At 42.5% G+C, this 26,029-nt stretch overlaps 1 protein-coding gene across 1 annotated transcript in view; it reads left to right on the top strand.

Annotated features, from left to right (window-relative positions):
- LOC308284806 (netrin-G1-like) overlaps window positions 1–26,029 on the top strand; it is a gene marked incomplete at both ends in the record, with an annotated part of 134,226 nt that overhangs the window by 54,734 nt on the left and 53,463 nt on the right. The window contains 2 exons of the mRNA XM_080725533.1: window positions 7,025–7,171; window positions 8,389–8,885. Of these exons, the coding sequence (XP_080581659.1) occupies window positions 7,025–7,171; window positions 8,389–8,885 (644 nt within the window). The remainder of the gene's footprint in view (window positions 1–7,024; window positions 7,172–8,388; window positions 8,886–26,029) is intronic.

Raw genomic sequence — 26,029 nt, forward strand, 5'->3', positions numbered from 1 at the left:
AAAATAGCCGATCTACAAGCACACGCCTCGCACCGCGACGCGTTGTATGCTTGTATGCTATTTTCACTCGTTTTGTGCAACAGTTTTATGGTGAAGCAGGGCTTTACCTTACGAAAAAACATACACATTTGAAACTTGGAGATATACAAGGTGTCTGCATTCTTCTGTAGCAGAGAATATAATTATGCATTAGAGGTGCATGACAGATATACAGTACCTGCTAACCTGCATTTAATCATGCCTAGTGTTGTAAGTTACAAGAACTAGAAGAAATCTCCCTTTTGGGCGTTTAGGCCCTTCCTACGTGAAAGACCCCATACCCAACAGCGCTCTCTCCAAATGTGCCCATTTGAGTGTAATTGTCATAGTGTGTTGAACAACATTATAGGCAGCAATGTAGTGCAGTTTCTGAAAAGCAGAAGTGCTTAGATAATCTGTCTTAGATCATTTGTTATGGATGCAGAATGTTTCAACACATAACATAGGCATGATTACATTCAGGATTATCTGTCATGCATCTCTTTGGTTCTTAATGTCACACCTGGAGACACAAACAATGAGTTGTTCAGTGGATAAGGGAGCTTTGTGGTTTAGAACAGTGGTTCTAAACCAGCGGTCCGGGGACCACCAGTGGTCCGTGAAGGGGTTCCAGGTGGTCCCCAGCAAAATGGTGGAGAGTCGGTGACCAAATGGACCCTTATAGACCTTTAACTCTTGAGGGTGTAAAATGAAACCGAATTTGGTTTTAAATTATTGTTAAACATCTGCATACTTAATTTACAAGAATTCTGCACCGCTAGAGAATGTAGAAGAATTGTCTGTTATCTCTCCTGTTGTACCACATCAATACGGCATACAGTTGTGGACAAAATGTTATCCCATGAATGCCACGATTTGAGATTTTACTGTACGATACGATATGAAACAATGGTATTTTGCGGTGTTTAAAAAAAAAAATCTAAATTATATACAGTAACTAGGGGCCATTAAAAAAAAACTAACACACAAGTTTCATTCTTTGAAAAAAATATTTTATTAGCCTATCAAATTAATTGAGTAAAAGTAAATAATGATTTTAAACTAATTGTTACTAGTAAGACGCCTCAGTCGCGACTCGCCGCTCGCACAAGTGGAGTTGCGCATCATATGCGCAAAACACCGTGAGCACAATACTGTGAGCTTGTAAATCTCACGGTTTCAATACCGTGGCTGTTTTCACGCGCGGTAATACCGAAATACGGTATATACGGATCCCCGGGCCACGACAACAAATATTCTACGTTTTGGTTCTGAGAGGTAACAGAGGTTACATCTCATTAAATGGTGGTCCGCGGCTCAAATGCCTAATAAATAATGGTCCCTTTGTTGATAACCACTGGTTTTAGAACCATATGGACAGGAGCTCACCTGTCCACCACACAGCTCAGCACCATGGACAGCTCACAGTCCCTGTGGTTCAGGACCATGGACAGAGGCTCCATGGAGCGCTCCACTCTGCTCATCTAGCATTGAATACTTACTGTATTCTATGTGATGTATTCGTGCATTAGTCTTGTTATTTAAATCAGTGCGGCTCTCAACCTTTTCAGGCCTGCGACCCCCCTAAATAATCTTATTTTAACTGGGGACCCCCCCCACCCCCCCCCCCCCCCCCCCCACCACCCTGATGAGCACTAAGAGTTGAGGCATTACATTTTGTACAACACGGTTCTATTGTGAAAATAGCAGATCTACATGCTCACAACACCTCGCGTTGCAAGGCGTTGTGAGCCTTAAATTGTCACTTTAGAAATGTGCGTACACTTAAACTTTATGTTGGTTTGTTTACTGCTGAGAGAGAAAACAATGTTGCACATTAAGTTAATCATCTGGGGACCACCCAAAATAATTTGGTCCCCCCCCCTGGGGGTCTCGACCCACAGGTTGAGAACCACTGATTTAAATCACGGAAGTGTTTGACTGGACACAGGGAGTTCAGTCACACATGTAGCACACACGTACAATTGACACAAATCATTCTGTGTGTCCCCTCCCACTCCTCTCTCTCTCTCTCTCTCTCTCTCTCTCTCTCTCTCTCTCTCTCTCTCTCTCTCTCTCGTTAATGGCTGCGCGTGTTGACAGGTCAGCTGCAGTTGAACTTTGCGCGGAGCAGCAGACAGTGGGGAATCTAACCCGCTGTGCTCGCAACAACACTGCACCACGTTTCGCTGATGTCAGTGGCACTTGTTGCCCATCAGCGTCCTGTCCAAATGGCCCGTTATGCTCTCTCTCTCTCTCTCTCTCTCTCTCTCTCTCTCTCTCTCTCTCTCTCTCTCTCTCCTCTCTCTCTCTCTCTCTCTCTCTCTCTGTGTCACACCAAATTCTGGGCCCTGGGTACAAGGATTCACTGCGGGCCCCCTATGAATGTTCTTTAGACTGGGAACGCATTATTACGCAATACTTTGTGCTTTATCTATTGGGAAATTGCAGATATACAAGCTCGCAGCGCGGCACCAAGTTCCGCGCTGCGAGCTTGTAGATCTGCTATGTTTGAAAAATCAAGATAAAAAAAATACATATAATATATATTCATGTGAAGGACCCCCAAAAATAATATGTATTTGGCCACGGACCCCCCCATCTCAAAACATTAGTTCCAGTTTTAAAAAATACATATATTCAAAGATTTGCACACATTTTCACTAAACTATAAAATAATTAAGGTCCCCTCCACCTTGGGCCCTAGTAACTCAGTCCCACCCTCTCTGTCTTTCTCTCTTGATGTGGTGCCTTTGAGGATGGGTTTCGTCACTTTGGGTCTTTCTTTCTCTCTCTCTCTCTCTCTGAGCTTGTATTTGCCTGTCGACATGTCTTTGCGTGTGGGTACTGTCTACAGGCTTGAGAGGAACAACGAAAGTTTGCCCTTTCAAAGAGACTTTAAGGGTGTCTTTTTTTATGTTAACGATATCGCATAAAGGAGCACTCTCTCTCTTTCTCTTTCTCTCTCACACTCCTCTTTCCTTCTCTCCTTGCCTCAGCAGCCAGCAGTATAAAATGTGACTTACACTTGCGCACTAGTCAGGCAGAAAAAAGAAATGCAGATCTACAAGCTCACAATGCTTGTAGATCAGCTATTCGAGGGAGTGACACCCGACGTATGGCAACGCATAGACCTGGCCTGTTCTCTCCTAATTGGATCATACACAGACACGGTTCATACAAGTCGGGCCAAACAACGTGGATGCAGCGACGCTGGCCCTCGGTCATGTTCTGCCTTATTATCAGCTGCTTATCTCCTCTGGCCCAGGAACAGGTCGCTGGTGGAAGCCACCCAGATAGCATAGCATGGCTCCCTCTGGGGATAAAACCCACATGCTGTCGACTGTATACTGTGTGTGCAAGCCTGATCTGTATCAAAAGTACAGTGTGTGTGTGTGACTCCTTCCTCTCATTCTGGGGTTATCGGTTCGGGCTTTTAACTGTGATGGACCTTCAAATGGATTCCTTCAGTGGAGCAAAGCCATATTCTTTTTTTTTTTTTTTTTATGTTTATATGTCCATCTTTCTTTCTTTCTTTCTTTCTTTCTTTCTTTCTTTCTTTCTTTCTTTCTTTCTTCCCTTCCTTCTGCCTTGCCCCCTCTCTTTCTCTCATCCCTTCCTTCGTGTCATATCGTCGTTGTCAGGTGGAAACCTTGTATGTCCAAAACCGTTTGTTTTGTATTTATCATTTTTAGAATGATTGAAACTAGTGAAAACAGCCGATCTACAAGCACACATCGCCTCGCACCGCGAGGCGTTGTGTGCTTGTAGATCGGCTGTTTTCACTACTTTTGTGCGACGGCCTTGTATGATGGAGCAGTGCTTTACTTTGCGGAATTTTTTTTTTTGAAAATTTGAAACTTGGAGATACGAGGTTTCTGCCCGACAGTGACGATATACGTGATTAAAGAACCGGGGCCGTGCGGAGCCACAGTGTGATCTCCGGTGTTATCTGTAAGCCCCCTAAAGCAATGTGAGCGTGCATGGTGTTGGTGCCTACGATTTGAAAGGCTCACAACAACAGAGATAACAAGGGGGAGCGACACTGCAAACGCTATCATCTTCACCTTTAGGTAATTTCACGTGCAGAGTGTGGAGTGATTGCTGATTATCGAGCTGCCTTACAGTTGGTCTGAATCTCATCAGCGCTTAGTCTCATTGTTCACGGAGCAGAGGTGAGGTGAATGTCAATTGCAGTGTGACTTGCACTGCCCCTCTCTCTCTCTCTCTCTCTCTCTCTCTCTCTCTCTCTCTCTCTCTCTCTCTTTCTCTCTCTCTCTCTCTCTCTCTCTCTCACAGGGACGTGCAGAGAATGTTAGAGAGGCAGGGGAAATCTCTAAAGGGGCACTTTTGGTGAAAATATCGAAACTAGCAGACCTCCAAGCTCATTGTGAGCTTGGAGGTCGGCTATTTTCGATGCTTGATACACAGAGAGGACAAATATTCCCGGACGCGCATATCAGCGGCTGTCACTCAATATTCTTTCAACATAAGATGCTGCATTCAAGTTCAGGAGAGTTTGGACAAGGCAATTCTCTTGAATGCTGCCTTCACGTATGTCATGGAAAGAAGGCAGTTGCGTTTCTTTCGCCATAGTAAAAACTGCATTCATGGTCTGGAGAGGGCACTTTTTACAGATAAAAGGGCAGGGGCTCGCAAGCCCCCTTTGATGTCTATGTGTGCTCTCTCACTCTACACTGTCAAAAGGACAAACACTTCCTCTCTCTTTCTATTTCTCTCTCTCTCTCACACTCTCATACACTGACACATGGACAAACACTCCCTCCCTCTCTCTCTCTCTCTCTATCTCCCCCACACTCCCTCTCTCCCCCTCTCTCTCTCTCTCATATGCTGACACACATGGACAAACACACACTCTCTCTCTCTCTCTCTCTCTCTCTTTCTTCTCTCCCTCCTTCTCTCTGACACACAGTCCTTCGTTCTATTTACTCTCTCTCACTGTCTTGTTCCCTTCCTCATGCATACACAAACATGGAGAAGCTGCACAGTCCCTCTCTCATACACAAACATGTGCACGCGCGCGCTCTCTCTCTCTCTCACGCACGCACGCACGCACGCACGCACGCACGCACGCACGCACGCACGCACGCACGCACGCACAAACTAAACAACTCAAACAAGCCCCCCCCCCCCCCCCCCCCCCATCCCCACACACACATGGGGGTGGATGTTGATGGTGCAGGGCAGACGCGAGCCCATGAAAAATGCATGTCCCTTTGCGTGTTTCATAAGAACCCCACTCATCGGCATTCCAGTGCCATCTCGACCGGCAGCACCACACAGGAATATCAATTACTCTGGCAATTTGGGTGGCAATGTAGACAGGAGTGGTGCTGAAAGAGAATACGGGCGGTTATATTGCTGATGAGGAGGTCAATGTCTTCAGCTGTAGGGTCCCGCTACGTTGTGCACCTGCAGATTATAATGCTGAATTTAAGCTCCGTTGTGCTAAATTGTCTTTATACGAGGAAGTATAAAGCGGGGCCTCCGATATGCATCTTAGGCCGTCGCGTGAACATAAATCCTTACCTAACGTGGGGCACAGCATCACGACAGACAAGAGAGACATTTGAAACGTCTAGGAGCTCCGTGTTCATGTGATTCTGGGGGAATAAAATGATAGATCCTTAGATAGAGCTCATTTCAAAAACACTTAATCAAAAGATAGATCCCTTTGTGGCACAGCAACATATCACTCCATATAGGAGGCTTCTTTCTGTTGTAAATATAGTTGTTGGGAGGTAAACAGCAGAGTTCTGAGTGTTAATCTAACACGGGGATCTTCAACGTTTTCAGGCCAAGGACCCCTTAGTTGAGAGAGAAATGAAGCAGGACCCCCAGATTCCATATTTTCATCGTTTGACAGCACAATCATCAGTGTATTTTGGATTCATGTCAATTTGTGTTATCAGATATGTATCCACTTGAACCGTCAATACTTAATAAACTTGACCTTTCACTCTGTACTTATTGTGCTCTTTTTTTCCCTCTACACCAAAACCACTTTGCTGAAAATAGCCGATCTACAAGCTTGTAGATCTGCTATTTTTGGCTAAAGTTCTCCGAATATGGCGTTGGGGTTCAAGTGGTTAATATAAAAAAGGAGAAAAAAGGTTTCTATCGCACAAAGATTTGAAGGACCCCCCTGTCGTAACTCTGAGGACCCCCTAGGGGTCCCGGATCCCCTGTTGAAGACCCCTGATCTAACATTCTGGTCCATCAGCATTACATTTTACTACAGTATGTGCGATCTACACGGTGAAACTTCAGCTCTGCTTCTCCACCGTATCGATTCAGCGCTGAAGTTACAGTATAACACTTTATTGATTTAGCATTAAAGCCATGTCATAAACAAGTTTTTTTTTTCCATGTGAGAGGTTCAAATGTCCTTCTTAAAATTACACAGAGTAGCCCGCTGTAAGCATCGCACCGTTTCCTCCAGAGGAAACAGCTTGTAGATGTTTATTTTTAGCATAATGCAGGGTTCTCCAATAGGCGGCCCACGGGCCATTTGCGGCCCGCGGGGAGCTACTGTCTGGCCCCCACCAACCCCACTAATAATGGTGGTATAAGAGCAGCAGAACACTAGTATATCGTCGTTGTCGGGTGGAAATCTCGTACCTCCAAATGTGTAAGTTCTTTCGCAAATCATACAAGGCCGTTGCACAAAAGTAGTGAAAACAGCCGATCTACAAGCACACAACGCCTCGCGGAGTTTAAATCATTTTTAAAATGATAAATTCAAAAAGAACGGTTTTGGACAGACAAGATTTTCACCCGACAACGACGAAAACTGTCGCTGGAGTAGTGGGAATGCCACCGTCGCCCCCTGCAATGTTGTGGCCCTCGGCTTGGTACCCTAGACATAATTCGGCCCTTGGGGAAAACTAATTGGGGAACCCTGGCATAATGTATTTGCATTCTAATGTAGATATTGCCATTTTAACGTGCACTTACACCGTCTGTACGCCTCATGTGTCCCCAGGAGAATCCCTACATGTGCAACAACGAGTGTGACGCCAGCACCGAGGAGCTGGCCCACCCTCCAGAACTCATGTTCGACTTTGAGGGTCGCAACCCCACCACCTTCTGGCAGTCCACCTCCTGGAGGAAGTACCCCAAGCCTCTGCAGGTCAGTGGCGGGAAGAAGTACTCGCATGTTTTACTTAAAGGAAGACGTCACCACTTTTCAACCTGTCTTCATATAATAGGTCCTCACTAATGTTCATGATAAAATAGCACAATTATTTTCTTCTCAGTCTGGGTCTCATAGGAGAGCTGTGGGCGGGTCAAATCCATCCACCAGTGACATCATCGTTTTGACAGAGTTTTTTTTTTTTAAACAGTATATTTTATTATCGCGAGAACAATGGCTTCCACTTTAACATTGCAACTTTTCAGGAATAGAAAGCCTGCAGTTTCTATTAGCTTTGATTCCCATTCATGAAGTCACTGGTGGATGGATTTGACCCACCCACGTCCCACGACTCTCCTATGAGACCCAGACTGAGTAGAAAAAATAGTGCTATTTTATCATGAACATTAGAGGACCTATTATATGAAGACCGGTTGAAAAGGGGTGAAGTCCTCCTTTAAGCAAAAGTACTGTATCAATAATGCAATGTAGAGACACTCTGTTACAAGTAAAAGTCCAGTATTCAGACATTACAAGATGTACTTAAAGGGGAATACCACTCATCTTCAACATTGAACTATGTAATTAATATACTGTACCTTAGAGTTAATGACATAGTTCAATATTGAAAATGAGTGGTATTCCCCTTTAAAGTACCAAAAGTAAAAGTACTCATTATGCAGAACGTCCCATTCTAGATGTATAAAAATAGCAGATCTACAAGCTCACAACGCATCGCGATGCGGCGCATTGTGAGCTTGTAGCTCAGCTATTTTCAAATAGATAAAAAAATATAGGGAGAGCTTAAGTGGTTAATGTATGTTTAGTAATACAAATCTAAATGAAAAAAGTAACTAGCAACTACATTTTTCAAATATTTGTTTCTGTTGATTACTCATGCCATGGAGACTTGAGTTCAATAAAAGAAATCCTAAGACAAAAAATGTATTATTAGTAGTAAATTTACCCCCAGTAAATTTACCCCCATTTCGGATGGGGACCCAAATGCATTTGGGTCCCGGAATCAATGGGGGTACATTTATTGTAATCAAATTGTAATCTTATAGGAATGCGACAAAAAACTAAAAATATTATTGACCTCAAGTCCCCAGGACGTGAGTAATCAAAAGGGAAAAAAAAGTCATTTTGGGGGTGAACTACTCCTTTAAGTACAGCACTTGAGTAAACGCACTGCGTTCCCACCGCCGCCGCAGGTCAACATCACGCTGTCCTGGAACAAGACGGTGGAGCTGACCGACGACATCGTGCTGACCTTCGAGTCGGGCCGCCCCGAGCAGATGGTCTTGGAGAAGTCGCTGGACTACGGCCGCACGTGGACGCCCTACCAGTTCTACGCCACCGACTGCCTGGAGGCCTTCACCATGGAGCCCAAGACGGTGGGTGAGCTGACGCAGCGCACGCTGCTCGACATCATCTGCACCGAGGACTACTCGCGCGGCTACGTGTGGAAGAACGACAAGACGGTGCGCTTCGAGATCAAGGACCGCTTCGCGCTGTTCGCCGGGCCGCGGCTGCACAACATGGCGTCGCTCTACGGCCAGCTGGACACCACCCGGAACCTGCGGGACTTCTTCACCATCACCGACCTGAGGGTCCGGCTGCTGAAGCCGGCCACGGGCGCCACCATGGTGGACGAGAACAACCTGTCGCGCTACTTCTACGCCATCTCCGACATCAAGGTCCAGGGCAGGTAAAGACCCGCCTGCTGTGTGTGTCAGCGGGTATCAGTGTGTGTCAGTGTGTCAGTGTGTGTGTGTGTGTGTGTGTGTGTGTGTGTGTGTGTGTGTGTGTGTGTGCGTGCGTGCGTGCGTGCGTGCGTGCGTGCGTGCGTGCGTGCGTGCGTGCGTGCGTGCATGCGTGCGTGCGTGTGCGTGTGCATGCGTGTGTGTGTGCGCTGGGTGTTGGAGTGAATCCAGGCAACAAGTCAAAGTCCTCAAAGGGATAGTTTACCCCCAAAATGACTTTTTTTCTATCCATTACTCACCTCGTGGAGACTTGAATTCACTGATATTTTTTTGTTTTTGTCGAATTCCTCAGCCAATAATTTGAGGAGACTCTTTGTTTTGCGGGAACAAAGCAAGCTCTTTGAGTCTCCATCAAATTATTGGCATGAATTATACAATAATACATGAATTCAAATCTCCATGGGGTGAGTAATGAATAGAAAAAAAGCTATTTTTGGGGTGAACTATTATTGAATTTTAAAGCCTGTGGATTGTGATTTGTCATGATGACTCAGATGACAACATGTGATCTACAGTATCGTCATTAGACTATTTATTTTCATGCTGCACTGAGCTTCTATGTGGTTTATTCGGTCGCAAAACCCTTTCACAGAAAACAATACGAGCGAATGAAATCACAGTGTGAGCTACAATTAAACTCTAACCTCCTGCATGCTATTACTTTGCATACAACCCTAACGTGACAAGGACAGTTAATGGAAAATAACACCAGTCTCTGTTCGTCTCGTCGGTGCAGGGGAGAAGACTTTAATATTCTCTCTCGCCCGTTTCATTAGAGATCCTCATGATTATTATGCTTTCATCTCATAACCCCACCGCCTAATGCTTCTATCATCCTGGCACAGACCACAAGCCCAGGGGAGCTCAATCCAATGTTAATGCAAACTTTAAAAAGTTCACTGTCAGTTTGTTTAAAAAACAAACAAAAAAAGTATATTTCCTTCTTATTGCAATGAAAATTGTGATGGTGTAAATCTGTTGTTTTCAACTCTTTTCATATCAAGGTACATTTTTTATTGGGCATTTGAGCCATAGACCACCATTTGATGAGATTTAGCCTCTCAGGACCCAAAACGTAGAATATGTTGTTATCGCCAGATAAGATTCGGTCCACAATTCCATGCTGTATTGATGTGTGGTACCATAGGAGAGACAGCAGGCAAACGTTGATCAAAATAACAATCTTTTACATTCTCTAATTGTGTAGACTTCTTGTATTGTACTTTTAAATCAATGCAGATTTGTAACCATAATTTTACTCTTGAGAGGGGTCCAATTGGTTTCATTTCACGTTCCATCTAAGCGTCCATTTGGTTACCAACATTTACCACCTGGTCCTGGAACCACATCAAGGACCACTGGTGGTCCCCAGACAACAGGTTGAGAACCACTTCTGTAAATTAATGTTCAGTTTACTAACTAGTGTGTTCCTGTAAATATGGAGAACTTGAGTGTCCACAATCATCAAAGGAAACGTTTGGTAGTGTATGTTTGGTTGGTTTCTAGGCATGTGTTATTATGGGTGAATTATACTTACTTATCAGGTGTTGCTCACTGGAAATATCCAATCTACAAGCTCACAACACATTGCACTTTGACATGTTGTGAGCTTGTGGATTAGCTATTTAAGTAAATCAGGCCTGATGGCTGAAACCCAACAATGTGTGAGTGCGATACTGTCTATATGTGTGAGTGTGACACTGTCTCACACATCATTAGATTAGAGCAGTGTCTCAGAATAGCACACAAGTGTTTATTTTGAGTATTTGTGGGGCTTAGAAAAACATTATCAATTATAGCAGTATTATGAATAATAGGGTTACATAACCTTCTACAGTGTTCAACACACCCACTGGGCATTCAATTACACCAAACTAAGTAGAAGTCAGATTTCCACTGGTATTCACACAAATAAAAGACCCAAGGCTGCTTTACTTTACTTTCAGATGAAATGCCTTTCTTCTGACTTGGCAGCACGCTTTCACCATGAAATATGAGAGACCCGCGGCTATGACATCCTCTTCTGCTTCGGAATTATGTCCATAAAATTATATTATTTGCCATTTTGTTTTGCATATGTAAAAGGTTCTGAGATAGCAGGCAAACATTAAAATGTATGTGAAGTCATTATTTCCCAGCAGGCCCCTTTATAATGCACTGATTCATATATACTTAACCACATGACTCGAGATATAACATAATACTGTAACTTGTGTAAAAGTTGCCGTAAAGACAACTTTCAAGGTTTGCCATGTACGCCACATTTCCATCATCAAGCCACTGCAGAGGTTTTTTTAAATGGAATAAAAGCACTGTAATTTCATGGCGCATGCAAATGGACCACGTGCCAGTCATAAAACTCCTACAGCTGGTTTTCCAAATGGGACCAATGTAGCTTGCTCCAGTTGGTTTATGTGAGAATAACTACGGTTGGTAATGACCCATCAGATGGGCCCTAGGTGAATTGAAAACAGTTAGTCCCTAATTAGAATTCAGTTGACTTCGGCAGCGGATTAGAACCATTAGCACCCTGCGCTAATTGGTGGGAGACTAATCTTGTAATTAAGAGCATTTGCAGCTGATTAAATGGTAACCATCGGGGACACATCAGCAGAGCAGAGAGATACTTGTAAACATTCCAAAACCCCAGCCAGGCGCCGCTTCCAAATCCAATGTATCCCAGGTCTCCCAGAGATGACTGGACTGATGGAATATACTATGAAATATACCAAGCATAATTGACAACATTCTTTTAATGTTCTTTTTTTTAGCAGATGTAGAGATTTCAGCCCATGACATTTTATGTCAATGATCTAGTCAGAGGATTGATGGAATTGTCTGTAAGGCATTTTCTGTCACTTTGGAAAGGTTACATTTCAGGGTATTTCTGTTTTATTGGACAACACAATGAAAAATTACAAGAAACGGAGGAATGACAGCTGGGTAGCATGCAACACTGGACAGACTGTGAACTCGTGGACATGCAAAGACTAGTCCACAGGACTGGGGGCTCCTGGCAGCGCCAGGGGGGTCAGTTCAAAAGGAGAGAAAAATGAAATTCATAAAAAAATCATTTCAGTTGAAACTTTGAGCATTATTCTTCAACCTTTTTCATATCAAGGCCCATTATTTATTTGGCATTTGAACCACATACCACCATTTGACGAGATTTAGCCTCGTAGACCCCAAACTTTGAATATGTTGTTGTCGAAGGATAAGATTTTGTCCACAATTCCATGCTGTATTGATGTGGGATAGGAGAGATAAAAGGCAAACGTTGATCAAAATAACAATTCTCTAATTGTGTAGACTTCTTTTGAATTGAGTAAAGGTCCATTTGGTTACCAACTCTCCATCATATAGTGGGGGACCACCTGGAACCCCCTCAAGGACCTCTGGTGGTCCCCGGACCACTGGTTGAAACCCACTGAACTGTGTAGATTTCTTGTCGATGCTGGTACATTTGCTTGTAGATTGACAATTTCCGCAATATGTTTCATTCATTCTTTAAAGCAATAGGGGGCCCGCAGACAGAGGCTGTGGCTGTTTGGTGGTCATTGGTGGTTTTAACATTTTGTTCAATGAACTCGGATATTACCTCAGATGTCGAGCAGGTGATTTACTAATTAGCGATGCCGGCAGGTGGTATTCCCTCTCTAGCCCCATCAGGGGGAAATTCCAATGCCAGACGGTCAGACGCACACTCTCCCAATATAAACACTACTGGTGCTGTAAACATGAATTGATGGGCCTTAAATTGCAAGACCTGTTTTCCCCGGCACAGCACACCGTCTCCCGCAGATATCTTATTTGGCCATTCATTAGAAAGAGCAGCAAAAGGTGGGTTGCAGGGAAAATAGGCAATTTTGCCCAATTCTCCATCCTGCCCTCGGGCATCAAATTCAATTTTCCACCAAAAGTTTGTTGCCCGAGAAAGAAAAAGAAAATAAACATACGATTTCTGTCCAGCGGTGGATCAGTAACTCACTTGCAAGGGGAGTGGGATGGAGGAAGCCAGGGAGAGGCTGATTAGTGTTTCCTCTTTCCAGCAGGCTCAGCAGCCTTCTGGCCACATCCAAATGTGAAAGCCTTATCACAGAATGACCATCCTGGCCGGGACATTTTTTATTTTGCTTTCTTTTTCCTTTTTCTTTTTCTAACCCCAGAAAGCTCCACAAGTTTCAGTCAGAGGAAAGAGAGCTAAATATTTGCTGTGTCAGCCAGGCGACCTGGGGATATGTTGGCCAATGTGATGTGAATGTGATGCTCTGGCTTTGGATGGCATTTGCCAGTTCAATATGTCACCATAAAGTCCTTTATTCCGATTTGAGATATAGACACCTTTTTTAACCCATTAAAGGGCAAACCGGGACTAAAATAACATATAGGCCTTTTCCTATATATATTGATCCAAAATGACTGGCCATAGGGTCTATTTGCAGAATTGCTGTTGTCCAGTTTCCCCCACATAGCATAGAGTAGACTCCATAAGCATATCACCACGCTATTTGTTGCGGTCAAAGGTGTATTTTTATTTTATTTTTCATCCACACGCATCCATGCCTTCGTTGTCCCACACAAGCCGCCGTAGTCTGTTAAACAGATGTTAAGCTGTTATGTGTTTTGGAAAAGACACGCTGTGATTGTCCAGTACAGTCACTTTGATTGCCAGTTGTGCTAAACGCTCACACCAAAACATGATTTACGATACTGTGGCGGCTTGTGTGAGACAACATGGATGTGTGCGTGTGTGTGTCTATTGACAACTAATGACAGATTCATTTAAAAAAAAGAAAAATGCTATGAGGGCTGCTGTGGACTCCTGGAGAAACTGGAAGACAGGGACAATCCTGCAAATAGACCCCATGGCCAGTCATTTATCGCAAAAAAACAAACAAAAAAACGCCAATATGTTATTTCAGTCCGGACTTGTCCTTTAAGACTCGAGGCCATGCAGTTCTACAAAATAGCCTTCTAAATAAATAAAACCCCCAAATGATATGTATTGATATGTAAAAAATATTTGTGCCGGGGACCCAGCGTGCTGTGAGCTTGTACATCTGCTATTTTAGAGAGCCACTGTTCTAAATCCTTAGAGTCTGATGTTGCTACACTAGCTAACATATAAAATTACATTCCCGGTTTTATCGGGTTAAAACACGTGCCATTTCCTCTGGCAAAAAAGTCTTTAATTGCTAGTGCAGTAGGTCATTTAACCATGTCAAAATGAAGACACTCTAAATACATTGTGGTAGGCTACTGTATATGGCGTAATATTGAATCAAAAATATTTTTTCATGGTCCTTTGCCGTCGCAGGCTGGTCTCGTCTCTTGTCTAGATAATGTCAAAGCATGTTCTTCCCTCTCCCCCTCACAGCTGCTCCCCAGTATAAAGTCATCAGAGTGCATACAGTGGTTATTGATTCCTAATGTTATTCCACATCAACGGAAAACAAAAACCTTGAACCGCACGGGGCTGTCCCACCTTTCACGTCTGCCCCTCCATCGTTCTTTACGTATTGATCAGATGTCTCCTCGTTAATTAAGACATGACCACTGCCGGTCGGTTCGGCAGTCCTGCTCGCTCGGAGCGCAGGCACATCTGCAGGGGTTGTAACCAGGGCCTGGGAACAGAAAAGGCAGCTAATCCATAAGTGCTAATGTGCTATTTCTCTCATCTCTCTTCCTTTTCCCTCTCCGTACTCAATTTTCCCCCACCATGCCTTTTCTATTCTCTCTCTCTCTCTCTCTCTCTCTCTCTCTCTCTCTCTCTCTCTCTCTCTCTCTCTCTCTCTCTCTTTCTTACTCCTGCTGTCTGCTGTTTGTCCCATATCTCTTTTCTCAATACCTCGAGGTCAAATTAAACTTTAAACGACAGCATATCGTCGTTGTCGGGTGGAAACCTTGTATGTCCAAAACCGTTCCTTTTTTATTATTATTTAAAGAAAATAGTGAAAATGGCGGTTCTACAAGCACACACTTTTCAATTCAATTCAGACAGACAGAGCTTTATTGGCATGAGAAAACATACGTTTACATTGCCAAAGCAAGTTTCAAAACATAATAAAAACTGAAAATGGGGAACATACAGTGTACCGGTATACAGTTGTAGGGGGTACAGCATTGTGTAAAGTAAACAGACTTATATTACATTTTGTCGTTATCTACAGTATATACAGGGTATGAACATTTTGGAACAAATACCAGCATTTTGTTTTCTCAATACGATTTCCATAGTATACAAAGAAAAGAAAAGAAAAGAAAAAAAGCCTCAAATTTAAAACGTGTTTAAAGGTAGCACCTCTGTTTATACTGTATATACAGTAGGTCTGGATGCCATTCAATGGTTTTTAGTCCTTGGGGTGGTTGTATCCCATTCTCTAGCTTTCTTTTATCGCAACAGATCACAAATCTTGCTGCTGTGTTTGCACATTGTTGTATTTCTCCCAGTAGGTATGGGAGTCTTTTGTTGTTGGTCATGTTTTCAAACTCACTTTGGGTGTGTGTAGTCTGTGGGAAGTACGGTATGTGTCTATGATGTCTTTGGTATAGTGGGCAGGTGGTTAGAAAGTGTATAGCTCTATTTCCATCACATTTTGTGTGCAGTACAGTGCACACACGTTGTGTGTTTGTAGATCTGCTATTTCCACTACTTTTGTGCAACACTCTTGTGTGATGAAGTATGGCTTTAATTTCCAAAAGAAAAAAAGAAGAAAAAAAACGTACCCATTAGAAACTTGGAGATACAAGGTTTCTGCCTGACAGTGAAGATATAACATAAGTGACCTGTGCAGTTTAAGAGTAACAGTACCCCCTCCCCAATGTTCAATTAAATGTAATCTTTGTAAGAATTCTAGCATTGTTAACTGAGTGGCGATAATGACCTTTTGGAAATCTCTATAGTCTAGGCGAGGTGCTCTTTCTATTAGCATACTTCATTATATCACCTCCCTGCAGATTAGGATGCATTCCGTAGCAGTTTAAGCAAGGTTCTAGGAGGAGACTGTAAGGATTTACATCTGATTCTGCAGAAAATGAAGCCATGCTATGAATGTAAGCACATTTTGGTGTGCACTTGCATTGGCACCTGAGTCACACTAATAATGAATCCTGCTGATTTGTCAGAGCTGGTGTCCTGAGTCAAAACGTTTCTTATTGTTCAAAATGTATAAATGTTTTCAAACGAGTCACGAAACTCCAGAGGCCGGTGGGTTTCTGTACTTACCATCATACTATCATGCCGTCATACTATTTCATTGTTATATATTTGGACTAAATGTATTAAATTTCTTCCTATTACTGGACTTTATGCCATCCTAAAGCGGTGATGTTTTTGCACTGTGTTTTTTGTTTTGTCTATGTACATGTCTATGTTTGATTTCTTTTTCTTCACCATAAGCATGGTATAGACAAATTGTCATCTTGGTGGAGGTCTGTGCTCTACTGAGTATAATTTGTAGTTAATAGTCAATTCTTTTGCAAAAACATATACTCTATATCGTTGCTATCGAGCAGAAACCGAAATTTCCAAAATGTCTAACTTTGTATTTTTTGGGGGAAATTTCATAATCTATACTCTGTCATACATAGTGTCACACTACTTTCGAATCGAAATCCGAAAGTACATTAACAGTTTTCGAGGTTTCCAACCGATAACAACAATGTATTTTTATAGATGGACATAAAAGGATAAAAGAACATTATTGAGGTATTTTTTACTTTACTGAAGTATTTTATACATCTATTCCACTACATCTCAAAGGCAAATATTTGCTCCACTACAATTATATTTACAAAACCACTTCAGCCCTATACTTTTGAAAATACAGTTTGAAAATATCTGTTGCAAGCTCACAACTCGTCGCTTTGCGACACGTTGTGTTGTGAGCTTGATCGGCTATTTTCAAAGGATTTGTATACATGTTATACATTTGAAAACGTGTGAAATGGCACCTTCTGCATAATGAGTACTTTTATACATTCTTTTCAGCCCCCCAGCCAAGCCCTGCACCTCCCCAATTCCCGGAGGGATTTCCCTGTATATCACACATTACATTTGAACTGAGTCTCACACTTCAAAGACTCCTTGAAAGAGTTGTGAGGTCTGCAGTGCATTCATTCCATATGCTGTAGAGATCAGAACCTTGAGGATGTCTGTGTGCTGTTCACCTGGTTTACACACAAGAATACATGATAATAATGCAGAGCTAGTGATTATATATATCGTTGCTGTGTCTCCAATATTCTAACTTTTTGTGTTTTTTTCTTTGATTAACACCCTACTTGATCATACTGCAGCGTCGCACAAAAGTATCAAAAGTTGCAGATGTACAAGCTCGAAGTGTGGCGCAAAGTGACATGTTTTGATCTTGTAGATCTGCTACTTTTTCTACTTTTGAATTTGAACCCTGAAAATATATATGTCACAGTGTTTTTGAGATTCAGTAAGATTGAGAACAGGAGCGCTCGTTTTTGGGCACAAGGTGGAGCAAGAGGTCCCTCCTTCGGGGAACTACTCATAATCAGTCCTACAGGGTTGTAGTTTTAGGAATAGTTTTACTGAGGTTAGGGTTAGGATTAGGGTTAGGTTTAGGCATAGTTTACTAAGGTTAGGGTTAGGTTTAGGCATAGTTTTACTGAGGTTAGGATTAGGATTAGGTTTAGGCATAGTATCATTCACCAGGTTAACATCCACCAGTGTTGGCAGGTTGGCATTCACCAGGCCCATAAGGTGAACTAAAACGAGCGCTCCTTTCTCAATTCTAACCTGACTCCGCCAGATGGTGGCAGTAGTGCGTACCGCCCTACTTTACCATCTGAACCTGCTCAGGGAGAGTTGATATCACTCGTAAAGTCCCGGGCCGGACCAATCAGCGGCAGCTACGGGCGGGCTCTGAGCGGCTCTGAGCCAATAGAGTCTGACTGCAGACCACGTGGAAACCCAGGAGGCGCATTCTGGGTGTAACGTCATGCAGACAGGCCAATATGAGTGGTTGGAGTTGGCTCTCCCAGACTGTGATAGACAGACAGCCCCATCCAATCACCTGCTAAAGAACTTGACATCGGGTCTGCCCGAGCAAGCCCAGATGGTAAAAGCAGTGCGGTATATGCAGTATACGCACTACTGCCACCATCTGGCGGAGTCAGGTTATCTCAATTCTACTGTTTTTTTCAAATATACTGTAACATATATATATATATATATATATATATATATATATATATATATATATATATATATATACACACACACACAAACACACACACACACACACACACACACACACACACACACACACACACACACACACACACACACACACACACACACCATGCACATCGTAGAAATTAATGAATAGTTCTTTGAGCATTGAGCAATAAGATGGTACTGCATGTCTTGGATAGATTTTACTCCATGTTTCTTGGACGATGCGATAGATTTGACAGATCACTGCGCTGAGTGAGCACTAGGGTTAGGGTTAGGGTTATTATTGAACTCAAGTCTCCAATGCATGAGTAATCAGTAGAAAAAGTCATTTTGGGGGTGAACTACTCCTTTAAATGTTTATTTATAAATTGCATACAAATAATATTTGTATTTATTACACAGCTTGGTTGAATGCTTGATTCTGATTGGTCAATCGCTGAAATCAGCGTTGTGTTATTTTTTTATAACAGACCGATCAAGAGCACCTGCTTCGCTACGTGAATTGTATGCCGTCAGGGGCGTCACAAGGGGTAGGAAAGTGGGACTGAGTTACTAGGGCCCAAGGTGGTGAAGGGGCCTTAATTATTTTATACTTTAGCTATTGAAAAATAGCAGATATACAAGCTCACAGCGCGGCACCGAGTGCCGCGCTGCGAGCTTGTAGATCTGCTATTTTTGAAAAGTCGTGAAAATGTGTGCAAATCTTTGAATATATGTATTTTTTAAGCGAACATTTGTAACTCAAATTTTGCTTCTGGGGAGTCCCTGGAACTCAATATTTTGAGATGGGGTTCCGTGGCCAAATACATATCATTTTGGGGGTCCTTCACATGAAAAGGTTTGAGCTCCACTGACATAGAAACATAGGTTTTTCAAAAAAACCTCAGAAGGATTTGAAATATTCAAAGATTTTCATGATTTTTCAAAAATAGCAGATCTACAAGCTTGCAGCACGGCACTCGGTGCCGCGCTGTGAGCTTGTATATCTGCTATTTTTCAATAGTTAAAGCACGGGCCCGCAGTGAATCCTTGTACCCAGGGCCCAGAATTTGGTGCGACACCCCTGTATGCCGTATCCAACATGACAGCCACGTAAACAAACACACAGTGTCATTTACAACTAAACGTTGCTCTCAAGAATGTTTTAAAAAATATATTTGAAGCGATAAATAGACGATGCAGTAACAGAAAATGGATTCTGTTTGATCAACTTCAGGTTCAGGCTAGGCTTCAAGTTCAGGCTGATACCACCTCCGCTTCGCGTCGGTGGTATCAGCCTGGCGGGATTTTTATTTCTCGATAACGACCGCTGAGCCTTACGCAAACATGGTCGGTGGGAAACCATGTATGTCCAAAACCTTAAAGGGATATTTCACTTTCAAAAAAACTTTTGGTAATTTTATCATCTAATCAGGCTTTTATGAATACCCTGAACAGTTTTTAATTAGCTTGATTGAATATTTAGATATTTGATGTAAATGTTACCAGGCCCTCCAGGCCCAGGGCCTCTCCCCACACACACCCATTGTAACTTCAAACTTCATTTTAACCATGATAGATTCATTAAAAACACCCATTATTTTTTCTGGTGAGTGGTGACTCATACTCAGTGTTGTACCCGAACGCGTTCAATGAACGATCATTCACGAACACGTTCATATTTTGGGCGAACGTGAACTGAACGCTCCGTGTTTCCGCTTGATGAACGCTATTGTCGAACGCGTTCATTCTGACGTCCATGAACGGCGCTCGTCGGCTCGTTCGCTCATTCGGTCCGCGGTCTTCTGTCCTCACGTCTTTCTTTTCATTCACATTTCACATTATGCTCCAATAACACCCAGCTGCAGACTTGAAGCCTCGCGAAAGTTGATATGTGAGCGGACTGAGCGCCTCGGTGCTGCTGTCTGCCTGGGTGCTTCTCTTCCTCGTTATGTCTCGCAACGCAAGTAAAGCCTGACTACTTCGCCGTATGACGTGTGTTGCATGCCGAAAATAGCTGATCTGCAAGCTCACAACGCGTCGCATCCACAAGGCAACGTGAGCTTGTAGAGCAGCTATTTTAACCAACGCTTAAACATGCAGATGGGCACGACGTTTAGAAACCTCTGACTTCACAATAAGCCCCTTTTCGACTGCGGGTTTAGCACCACACCACACCACACAACACCACAATAAGCGCCTTTTCGACTGCGGGTTTAGCACCACACCACACCACACCACACCACACCACACCACACAACACAACACAACACAACACCACATCAAAATATCGACATTTTCCATTACACAAACGTAGCCCTATTGGTAAGAAAAGAATTAACCCTTAAATGTGATTATAATACAATATAAATTTGTATACAACTATCCTAATAAATTATAATACACTATAATGGATTATAACTGTGATTATAATACACTATAAAGTATTAATGTATTACTATGATAATTATAATACACTATAATAGATTGATAGTGGTTATAACACAATAGAATCTATTATCATGTATTACACCTATATCCTGGTGGTCTAAATGAAAAGTCAGTGAGTGGTCAGTCATTATGGAGGAAGACTGGGCACTAGTGGTGGGCACCTAAATATTGTGGGCACTGTTAAGTTGGATGAAATACGCTAATTGCTGTGTGTGGTTCTATTCGGGCTGTGTCAATAATTTTACAAATAATAGCTAGCAGCAACGGAAAAAAGAAAGAAAAAAAAACATTTGAATAGCCAAAAGTATAAAAATATTATGGTTAAAAAAAGAACTAAAAAGAACTAAGTTAGTTCATTTTGGGGAACCATGAACTTTAGTTCAAAATGTAGAATTATGAACTAGGAAATGAACTAGTTCATTTTAGAAGTTTTGAACTTGAACTTGAACTAGTTCGTTTTGAAAGTGAACTTTCCCAACACTGCTCATACTATCCTCCTAATATGTGAGCAGGCTGTGTTTTTTCGATATCTTTTTTCGTTTATTTTTAATAACAATTTTTTTGTATTTCATTTTTTCCATTTTCCCAAATAATTATTAAAAATAAATGAAGAAAGTTATCGGAAAAACACAGCCTTCTCACATATTAGGAGGGTAGTATGAGTCACCAGAAAAAATAATGGGTGTTTTTAATGAATCTATCATGGTTAAAATGGAGGTTGAAGTTACATTGGGTGTCTATGTGGAGAGAGGCCCTTCCACTGCTCCCTGTTGAAAGTCGAATATCCCTTTAACTTTTCAGGAAATGGAAGAGAATCTTTCTTAAAAATCACTACTTTAGCTTGACATGAAGTAGGGCATTAAAGCCTCACTATCTAACCTTTCTTTAACCTGACTTTCGCCAGATGGTGGCAGCATTGCGTTGCATTGCTTTACCATCTGGGCTCGGTCCGGCAGAGTTGATAACACTCGTAAAGTCCCGGGCCGGACCAATCAGCGGCAGCTATGGGCGGGCTCTGAGCGGCTCTGAGCCAATAGAGTCTGATTGCAGACCACGTGGAAACCCAGGAGGCAGATTCTGGGTGCAACGTCATGCAGACAGGCCAATATGAGTGGTTGGAGTTGGCACTCCCAGACTGTGACAGAGAGACGGCCATATCCAATCACCTGCTATAGAATTTGAAAAAATGGCCCGCCCCTTACATCGGTTCTGCCGGAGCGAGCCCAGATGGTAAGCAATGCAACGCAATGCTGTCACCATCTGGCGAAAGTCAGGTTAACCTTTCTAATGAATAAAATGTAATTTTGGCCAATCTGTATGGTAGACTATGTTAATACAATATAACTCATACGATTGGTTTGGTTGTTGCTCTTCTATAGAGACTTATTGTGTCAAAGGTCATGTCTCACCTGGACACACGGATATGACACAAATTTTCACGTGATGGTCAAGATTCAAATTAACCCTCGAGCATGCAGGCATGCTCTATTAGCTCAACGGTAAAACATACATATAAATCGGCAGCACTAAGCTTGTGCAAGAAACCGGGTTGAATTATGGGGTAGAAGAGGAAAGTTACATACAATATAGTGCTGCTTTAAGTGACAAAAATACAGTACATAATAGAAAGTTGAAACGCTGATAGGAAATGTGCATAATACTGTATGTATGGTCACCAGTGATGGAAAACGTACTCACATTTTACTTAAATAGTATCATTACTGCAATATACGCAGAAATACTTTGTTACATATAAAAGTCTGACATTCAAAATCTACTTACATTCATTATGTTTGGACATAGCGGATCTTTAAGATATTTTTAAATAGCCCAGGTACAAAATAGGGCTAAAGTGGTTAATGTATGTTTTGTAATATTATAATTTATATCTGCAAAGTAACTAGTAACTAATGTTTTCAAATAAATCTAGTGGAGTAAAAGTACAATATTTGGATCCGAGGTGTAGTGGAGTAGAGGTAAAGGTATTGGAAATTGGAAATACTCAAGTAAAGTACAAATACCTGAAAAGTACAGTACTTAAGTAAATGTACTTCGGTACTTTACACCAGTGGTTCTTAACCTTTTCAGGCCGCGACCCCCAAAATAATCGTATTTTAACTGGGGACCTCCCACCCTGAGAGTTGAGGCCTTACATTTTGTATAACACGGTTCTAACCCTAACCCTAACCCTTGTGAAAATAGCATTATCGTTGTGAGCATGTAGATTGGCTATTTTCACAATTTCTGCCTCTCATATTCGACAATTTGGCCAAAGTTTAATTTGTAATTTTAGAGGTATTAAAAGGTCCTTAAATTGTCACTTGGGCACCTGGTGGCCTAGTGGACCAGGCGCATACCGTATAGGCATTGCCATTTCGGCATCAATGCCTGTCGGCGTCGCCGGTTCGATTCCCGATCCGGGCGACCTTTGCCGCATGTCACTCCCTGTCTCTCCCCCATTTCCTGTCAGTCTACTGTCCTGTCCTATCCAATAAAGGCAAAAAGCCCCAAAAAAAGAATCTTAAAAAAAAAAAAAAAAAAAAAAAAAAGTCACTTTAGAAACATATAGATAGATACTCACTACACACTCAAACTTTATGTTGGGTTGTTTACTGTTGAGTGAGAAAACATTGTTGCACATTAAGTTAATCACCTGGGGACCCCTCCAAAATAATTTGGGGACCCCCCTGGGGGTCCCGACCCACAGGTTGAGAACCATTGCCTTACACCACTAATGGTCACCCAGTTCCCCTCTATCCACGATACACACACACACACACACACAAACACACACACACATGACACACACACACACACACACGCACACACACACACACACACACACACACACACACACACACACACACACACACACACACACACACACACACACATACACACACACACACACACACACACACACACACACACACACACACACACAATCACACACACACACACACACACACACATCCCCCCCCCACACACACACACACACACACCACGTGCACGCAGCCCCTCCACCGCCGCAGCCCTCTAAGCATGCGTCTGCCCTGTGAACCGTGACAGCTGCTGCCGGCTTGATTGACAGAGTTGGAAAGTCAGGTTGGGAGTGCAGGTTCAAACCACCCCTGGCGTTACCCTGCCAACCACCCCTGCAAAGCAGCCCCCACTCCCCCCACCCCCCCACCCCCATCCATCGCTACCCACCCAATGCCTTATCTTTCACTCCCCCCAGATGTCTGACACATGGGGTGATGTTCCCTGCCAATCACGTTCCCAGGTCTCCCATGTTTAATTAGAGCTAATTAAGGGGCCGGGGCATTCTTTGTAAATAATAAATGGGGAAAGCACATCAACATAAATTGCACCCCCGAGGACCCGTGCAGGAGCCATGGAACTGGAATATCAAGATGTCCTTTTTGCTCGGTTAACGCATCAAAACCTGGAGTTATTTTATACTTTAGCTATTGAACAATATTGCAGATATACAAGCTCGCCGAGTGGCACCGAGTGCCACGCTGCGAGCTTGTAGATCTGCGATAAAAAAAAAAAAATCATGATCATTTTTGCTAATCTTTGAATATATCTTTTTCTAATTCTAACTCAAATATTTGCTTCTGGGGAGTCCCGGAAACATAATATTTCTAGATGGGGGTCGGCGGCCAAATACATAGATATAATTCTAGGGGTCCTTGACATGAAAAAGTTTGAGAACCACTGATGGTAGAAAAAAAGAGTTTTTCAAAAACCTTAGAAGGATTTAGAAAGACATTTGTAGAATCAGATGAAAAATATTCAAAGACTTGCAAAAATGTTCACAACTTAAAAAAAAAAAAATAGCAGATCTACAAGCTCGCAACGAAAAATCGTGAAAATTAGAATTTTGACCAGATTCTATGTGTCTTTTGAATCCTTCTATGTTTTTTTGAAAACCCTATGTTTCTGTGTCAGCAATCTGGCCAGCCATCGTCAAAGAAAAGGTCCTTTTCACTTAAATGGAGCTCAGTTAGTCTGTTCTTGAGAGACTACTGTCAGTGGTTCTCAAACCTTTTCATGTGAAGGACCCCCAAAATGATATTTATTTGGCCACGGACCCCCATCTCAAAACATTTAGTTCCAGGGACCCCCCAGAAAAATTTGAGTTACAAACGTTCACTTTGAAAATACATATATTCAAAGATTTGCACATATTTTCACGACTTTTTCAAAAATAGCAGATCTACAAGCTCGCAGCGCGGCACTCGGTGCCGCGCTGTGAGCTTGTATATCTGCTATTTTTCACTGGTTAAAGCATTCAATAATTCTAGGCCCTAAATGGGTTAATTGTGTGATCAAGCACTACCTGTGGCGTGTCAGATGGGGGTCTCTCAGGGTTCATTGTACAGTCTGATGTGTACAGCTCGCAGTACAGCATAAGGACGCATACGTTTTCTGTGTGGGAATCACGTTTAAGTTTATATCGTCGTTGTCGGGTGAAAACCTTGTATGTCCAAAACCGTTCGTTTTGCATTCATCATTTTAAAAATGATTTAAACTAGTGAAAACAGCCCATCTACAAGCACACAGCGCCTGGCACCGCGAGGCGTTGTGTGCTTGTAGATCGGCTGTTTTCACTACTTTTGTGCAACAACCTTGTATGGTGAGGCAGGGCTTTACTTTGCGATAAAATGTACACATTTGAAACTTGGAGATACGAGGTTTCTGCCCGACAGTGACTATATGTACTGCATTTGCAGTATTATGTAGAATACATTCAGGCAGAAATCTAATCTCCTTTTTCAAACTTTCAGTTTTTTCGTAAATGAATGTCCTACTTGATCATACTACAGTGTCACTCAAAAGCATCAAAAGTATAGCAGATCCACACGCTTGAGCTTGTAGATCTGCTACTTTTGCAACTTTGAATCCTGAATAGTAACAGTTTTGGACTCCCATGCAACAGAGACGACATTTTTAATTTGTGTAGGCTAGATTGTGATCGTGATGTAGGTTGAATAAATATCTGTACATTTTATGTATGTTATTTATCATGTATAATAATTATATAATAATGATGCATGGGTGTGCTGTTATGTTTACAACAACAGTATGCATTTACATTTTGACAATTATAGTGCAGGGCTGTGTCTGTGTATGCATGAGTGCGTGCGTGCGTACTCCGAATGCAATGCGAGCCGTGCACGTCAGCATGCATGCATTGTACATGCTTTTATCAGGCTGTGGAAAGGCAGAGTTTTTCATACAAACCTGACGGGACATGTCAAACCGAAAAGTACGTGCACACAAACACACACACGCACACGCACACGCACACGCACACGCACACACACACACACACACACACACACACACACACACACACACACACACAGTACACAGGTGGTATCGTACCACCCACCCACTAATTTCCATATTGATATGTTCTCCCATTGTGGTTCGTTTGTCTTT

This window comes from Nannobrachium achirus, assembly GCF_963921795.1.
Source record: "Nannobrachium achirus genome assembly, chromosome: 5".
Taxonomy (NCBI): domain Eukaryota; kingdom Metazoa; phylum Chordata; class Actinopteri; order Myctophiformes; family Myctophidae; genus Nannobrachium; species Nannobrachium achirus.